Below are 7,285 nucleotides of genomic sequence, written 5' to 3'. Positions count from 1 at the left end.
TCAAATATTTACTCAAATCTTGCTCTCACTGATTTTTCTGATTATGAATATTAATCAAAATAATCGTGCGATGCCTCAAATGGCGATTTTAAAACAGCAGACCAGACCGAAAAATAAAAAGCAGAAAAATATAGAAACAGAATACGAAACAGTAGTAGGAGGAAAATAAAAATAGAAATAAAAATAAAAAAACAGTAGGTAGTCAAAGGAGAAATGAGAGTCAGGAAGATAAAGATTTAGTTGTTAAAATGGAAAAGCAACTAAAGGAAAAGAACAAAGAAACTAAAAAAACTCAGAAGAAAGATCGATGAATTGAATGGAAAACTCAATGAATTACAAAGTCTAATAATAAAATCGAACGAAAAAGTAATTAAAACTAGATAAAAGATTCGACGAATTGAAAAACTAAAATAATCGAAAAACAAATAAATGAAAAAAAAATCCATGGGAGCAATTCCAAAGAAAAAAATGGAAGATACTAATAAGAATAACACAAATACAAAAAATACAACCAAAACAAAAATAAATGACGATTTCCCTTGCTGAAACTTGAAAGGTATACATAGACAATAAAATCTCCAAAAACCGAAGGGAAACGCTCATTCAAACAAAATGCCCTGAAGACCATAGAAAATTCAGTCATTTGGAATTTGGAAGATTAGCAAAATAATCAAAATACAGTTGATTGTCTTCCCATTAGAGGAAGACATCAAGCCTCAAATGGTTATCAGAAGACTTACCCTAAAAACATACAAACAGAACTAACATAGAACCATGATATAAATATAATAAACATAACAAACATGATGTCAAGGAAGGCTGAATGTTTATCCTTGCCAATGTTTTTAATTACAGTGGGAAAAGAGGACGTACCTAAGAAAATTACCAACCTAATGTACACGAGAGTAGTAATAGAAGATCTAAGAAAGAGCTACGCACCAACTAAATGTTTTAACTGGCAGGGCTACCATGGCTTCCAAAATGCATGCTTCAAAGACGCTAGGTACGTAAAGTGCGGAGAAGGGCACATAGCAAAGTCTGCCAAATTCCAGTAGAACAAAATGCAAAATGCGCTAACTGCCAAGGGCAACATCCGGCAAGTTATAGGGGATACCCAAGTGTACCTCCCAGGGAAAGATCCAGACAAACAACAATAGAAAGTAGCCTAAACACAACAATCTTAAATAAACAATGGGCACTCGTACGCCCAAATCACTAAACCCATACAAAACCTACCAACAGATTTGACCATACTAATGTCAAAATAACAACAAAGAGGACTGGTCACGATGCTAGAAGAGCTAGTCACAAAAACGGTAAAGGAAGCGATAAAAAATGTAAATATAGCACTAAACTAAGGTACGTAGCTAGGGGTCACCTAAAGACAGGCTCCTAGAACTCAGGCTGCATAAAAACAAATGCAAACGTGCTGGACGAACTAATAAACGATATGAAATGGATGTCGTAGCATTACAAGAAACTTAACTAACTCATAACATCAAGTTTCCAGGATACGACATCTACAGAAATGACTGCAGAGCAAATTCAGGAGAAACTACTATCCTAGTGTGAAAAGGATATTACAACAGACGCCAGCCCTAAATACAATGGAACAACAACAATAAAAGTCCAGATGAGACAAGTTGGCCAACAGATCCTTTAAAGAATGATGACCTGGATGCGTTCCTGAACATAGAAGCACCGTCCATAATAGTAGGAGATCTAAACGCCAGATCCTCTAACTGGAACTATAGCGCTACAAACAGAAACGAAAGAATATTAAATAACTATTTAGTGAACAACGAAACCATGGCAATTGGTCCCATAGAACCAACCTACTTTCCAGGAAATGCTCTACCAACCCATTTGGATATAGTGGTGGCTAAAAACCTAGAACAAGAAACAGACATTCTAACCTTAAACGAAGGATCAGGAGACCACAACCCTATACTCCTAGAAATAGGCACATGAGAAAAAGATAACAACAAGGAAAAGAAAGAAAATGGAGTGGTTTAACTTCAAACGGTTAGTGAGCATAGGAGTTGGAAACGTTCCTACAATTGATAACTCACAAGAAATAAAGGAAAACGTCCTAGAGCTCGACAACATCATAAAAGCAGCACTAAGAATATGAAATTCACATGGGAAGATTCAGATACATTAATCAGGAGTGTACACTGAATTATCACCAAGACGAAGACAAAGACTTAATCGAAGAATAAGAAACAGAACTAGAAACTATACTAATCGCTCTCAAAATCCACCCAAACTTAGGCGTTTGTACTTCGAACGATTTCCCTTTTTATTTCTTGCACACATCACATTCTTTTAAAATGCAAAGCACAATCCGTGTACGCCCTAAAGTCCAATATTTTTCGCGGAGCAAACTAAGTGGTCCTTGTGTGCCTACATGGCAAGAGCTTTTGTGTAGGCTTCAAATGTCAAGTCTCTCAGTAACGCAAGTTTTTAAACCTATAAGTCCAAATGAATCGACAAACGTATTTAGCGAGGAAATTCGATTCGTATCTGAACCGAATGCTTTGTTCTGCACTAGCTTCAATACAAACATTTCGGCTTTATCGATTTCCTCAGCGACCAATTCACCTGTACGTTTTTTGTTTGAATTTCTTGTATTATAACAAAATCGTAGCTCCCAAGCTATCATTCTTAAAAGTTTTATGTACTGAGAAAAGTAATGCAGATGCCAATCGTCGAACGTCAACAGGTACAGACTTCTTCATGAACTTCAACATTTTATTGAGACCAATCATTTTTTTTTTGTATAACCATTCTGGTAATGCCACCATCGAGATTTGAACAATTGCCAAACACCACAGTCTCTTGATGAAAGATCGGCAGGATACCAGGTACATATTTCTAATGCTGAGGATTGGTTAAATTTCTAATCTGCCGAACTCTATTAAAAACAAAAACAGACCAGTCAGCCTTACGTTAAATCCAAGAAAGAACAGTAGTGGATTCACTTCAAAAATAAGACTCAACATATTTAGGAAATTGTTTTTTTTACTGACTGACAAAGACTAGCACCAATAGTGGCTGCCAACAGTTTCAATCTGGGTATAGAAATCTTGTTCAAATAGGCCACACGACTCTTAGCTGATACAAGGAAAATTGAGATATCATCATTCCGAACAATTCTTAAAAATACTACAGTCGCATAAGCTTTCTTACTTACATCTGAAAATGTGTGCAAGCTCCAATGATCAGCTTCTATGGGTCCAGCCTGAATCCAGCGTGGAATCTCAATACTCGACAGTTCAGGAAGATGAGTAACCCATTTACAAAATTCCTTCGCCATTTCATTCTCGACTGGAGCATGCCATATCTGGTGCTTCTTCCAAAGTTTCTGTAGCAACAGTTTGGGGAATAGAGATACTGGACAGGTAAAACCAACAGGGTCAAATATACTCTGAGCTATAAAAAGCATCAGTGTCTTAGTTATGGATCCTTTCCATTCCATTCATTGAAAAAAGTTTTACTATTGATTGAGTGTCTTTTAAGGAGTCCCAGAGAGGACCAAGAACAGGGACAACTGTTTTTGTATTACCAGAGGCCTCGTACTCTCTTGAATCTATCTTAGCTTCCTCCATAAGGGCGGTTGCTACTGATTAAAACTCTCTCAACTCATTTTCATCAGTAACATTGGTCACACAATTATTCACATAGAACCCATTCATAAGCTTTTCAATTGTGTTTTTAGAGTACGGGTTATCATAACAATATTTCTCCAGCGCCTTTCTTAAATGAAACTCTATAGTAGCACCCAGAAGATATTGAACCTCTTTGGATGCCATCTCTCGTGTCAATTTTTCTACAGGGACAGTTATCCCAATAACATCAAGCTCCCAGAATTTCGTTACAGAAAAATTATCAATAAACAACGAAAATGTAATCATATTTGTACTAAAATTAGAAGCAACTGCCGGCACCTTGCCCATAAGTGTAGTATCCTTGTAATAATACGACAATTATGGTTAATAGTTTTATTTTACTAAAATACCCGCTAAAAGGGTGAACACAAATGTTTATATTTTTACAGCAATTTTACAAGTGTCCTTTTTTTAGGTTGACAGCTGACGGTTGCCAGACAGCCGTCAGCTAACACCCTAAGGTCGGGTTCACACTGTCTAAGCTTACGACACTACAATACCTCTCCTCACAAATTCAAGCGCTGGGGTGGTTTAATATTACGCTTTGGTCGTTCAGTTATATTAACCTGACCCTTTTCAGTTGTAACTTCAGATGCAGTCTGAGGATAAGGCTGATCAGCTAAACTTTCATTGATTTTAATTTCTTCCTGTCCCAGAGTCTCATTCGTTTGAGAATAGGGCTCGTTTATTGACTCGTTTAATAACAATTTTGGTTGGACATTCAAATGTATAGCACTAGGCTCCTGTTCGCCACTTGACCACTTATTTTCAAGACCTTCCCTATAAACTTTTTCAACCTGATCCTCCACTACATCCGATTGATTCCGCCGAATTTGATTCAAATGCCTCTTCCAAATCAAATTCTCATGAATCAGTTTACACAAATAAATCCTATCATTTAAAACTTCATCTATTACACTCTCTACCCATATTTTTCTATTTGGATTTCGATAGTCCCTGCACCAAACTCTATCCCCCTCTACAAAACTATCTTTTCTTTTTCCTTTATAATTTAAAATTTGATTTTCAGCTTTTTCTTTTGATGAAACCCCTTTTCGAGACAATAAATCTAAACGTGTACGTACCTTAGTTTTAAACATCATACTGCTAGGTGACATACCAGTAGTAGCATGTATCGAATTTCTATATGAAAATAAATATCAGTAAATCAAAGTTTCCAGTTGCACATTTTTATTTTTTTCATCTGAAAGAGGTTTTTTTAATCCTAATTTAACCGATTTAACACAGTTTTCTGCAAACCCGTTAGTTGAGGGATGAGAGGGTGGAGATGTTACAAACTTAACTCCGTTATTACTCAAAAAATCAATAAAGTTTTCGGATGTAAATTGGGTCCCATTATCCGTTTCTACTATACGCGGTATACCAAAACGTGAAAAACATTCCCTAAATCTACTAATAGTATTTTCTGCATCAGGTGTGTTCATCACGAATACCTCTGGCCATTTAGTGTATGTGTCCACAATAATTAAAATTGTCTTTGTCCTAATGGGCCCTAGAAAATCAGCATGTATTTTTTCATAAATTTAGTGAGACTTCAGTGACTTCATCAGCTTAGCCTTAGGCGGATCTGGCCGCAATTGGCAACAAACTTTACAGTTATTGACCTGCTGCTCAATCTCGTTATCTAGCGATGGCCACCAGAAATAGGAACGGGCGCTGGACTTCATCTTCGTCATACCTTCATGATTACTGTGTAATTCTTTAAGTAACTGCCCTCTCAGTGCAACAGGAATTACCGCGCGATACCCCCACATTATAATTCCTTGCTCAATAAAAAGCTCCTGCCTCCTAGCTATAAATGGTTTCAATAGTTCATTTTCTGTATGCTTTGGAAATCCATATCTAATAAAATTGAACACTTTGCCCAAAATTGGATCTTTTCTTGATTCTGATCTCAGTTTTATTGAATCTATAGGTATTAAACTCTCAACCATGTTTAAATAATCATATTCAGGCTCATCATTTTCATAATCATCCTGCAAAGGCAATCGTGACAACGCATCTGCTCTTGAGTTATCCACTCCTCTGATAAACCTAAAAGTGTAATCAAAACCAGCTAGAAATAAAGACCATCTTTGAATTCGACCCGCCGCCATTTTCGGTAGGCTTTTATATTCAACAAAGATCGATTTCAATGGTTTGTGATCACTTAATATTTCGAACTTCCGTCCCGCCAAATATTGGTACAATTTAGATACCGACCAGTAGACGGCCAGAGCCTCCTTCATAATTTGAGAATAATTTCGCTCTGCTTTGTTTAATACCCTCGAGATATAGCATATAGGCCTTTCACTCCCATCTGGTAAAACATGAGACAGAACTCCTCCGATTCCATAATCACTCGCATCACACGCTAAACGAATTGGTTTATCTGGGTCATAATGTACTAAAATCTTTTGTGAAGCTAACTCAGTCTTTGCATATTGAAAAGCATTTTCACATTGTTTTGTCCATTTAAATTTTTTCATTTTCCCTACTAACTCATATAAGGGTTTTAATTTCCCTTGTAAATTTTCACAAAAACGAGAATAATAATTTATCATTCCCGCGAAAGCCCTAACCTCTGTAATATTTTTGGGTCTAGGAGCACTTATGATTGCCCTTACCTTTTCTTCGTCTTTTTCAATCCATTTTGTGATATTTTGTGTCCCAAATAATAAATGTTTTCTTTGAAAAATTCGCATTTTTTTTCGTTTAATCTAAACCCTGCTCTTTCTAGTCGCTTTAACACCTCCAAGTTTTCTAAATGCTCTCTATCGTCTTTCCCTGTTACTACTACATCGTCCAGAAAATTTACTGTACCCCGACACCCCTGCAAAACCTTTTCAATTACATTTTGAAAAATAGAACAGGCTGGCTTCGTGCCATAAGGTAACCGCTTTATTCTATATATACCTAGAGGTGTGCTCCAAGATAATAACTCACTAGTTGTATCATCTAGTACTAACTGGTTATAAGCATTGAGAAAATCGAGTTTTGAATATTTTTGTCCTACTTGTAACGCGGCGAAAATGTCCTCAATACGGGGCAATGGATGGTTGAAATCTTTTAAATATTTATTTACTGTGATTTTATAGTTAGCGCAAACACGAATATCTTTGCCATTGGGTTTCATAACTGGTACTAATGGTGTTCCCCACAGAGAATTATCTGCCCGTTCAATAGCACCCTCTGACTCTAACCGCTTTAGTTCCACCTCCACCTTTTCCCGAAAAGCAAATGGTAAGGGATGAGGTTTGTGGAAAACTGGTTTTACATTTTCATCTATTTCTAAAGTAACTTTTTCCTCATTGTACCTACCCAACTCCCTTTGAAACAGCTCTGAATATTTTGACACTATTTTATCCAATTCATTGTTTTTATTTTGAATAGCTAGGTCATTAATTGTTATTTTGGAATTTTTTAAATACATGTTAAATTTACTAATTATATCGCGACCTAACAACATTTTAGTAGCTTTCTTGACTATTGTAAAATTACAAATTTTTGAAACATTCTGTATAGAAATTTTTACAGTAATTTTCCCTTCTGGATTCACAATTTCTCCAGAGTAGGTTTTTAATTTAATACCTGTTTTATTCAAAGGAATGTAG

The 7,285-nt window shown here is 36.1% G+C and overlaps 1 protein-coding gene across 1 annotated transcript; it reads right to left on the bottom strand.

Annotated features, from left to right (window-relative positions):
* Positions 1-3,007: 3,007 nt before the first annotated feature.
* On the bottom strand, positions 3,008-3,481 carry LOC140433921 (uncharacterized). Its single transcript, XM_072521893.1, has one exon. It carries the CDS (start codon positions 3,479-3,481, stop codon positions 3,008-3,010), a length of 474 nt encoding a protein of 157 aa, XP_072377994.1.
* Positions 3,482-7,285: the final 3,804 nt, after the last annotated feature.

This window comes from Diabrotica undecimpunctata, chromosome 2 (assembly GCF_040954645.1).
Source record: "Diabrotica undecimpunctata isolate CICGRU chromosome 2, icDiaUnde3, whole genome shotgun sequence".
Taxonomy (NCBI): Eukaryota; Metazoa; Arthropoda; class Insecta; order Coleoptera; family Chrysomelidae; genus Diabrotica; species Diabrotica undecimpunctata.
This window is presented reverse-complemented; position numbering and strand designations above follow the sequence as displayed.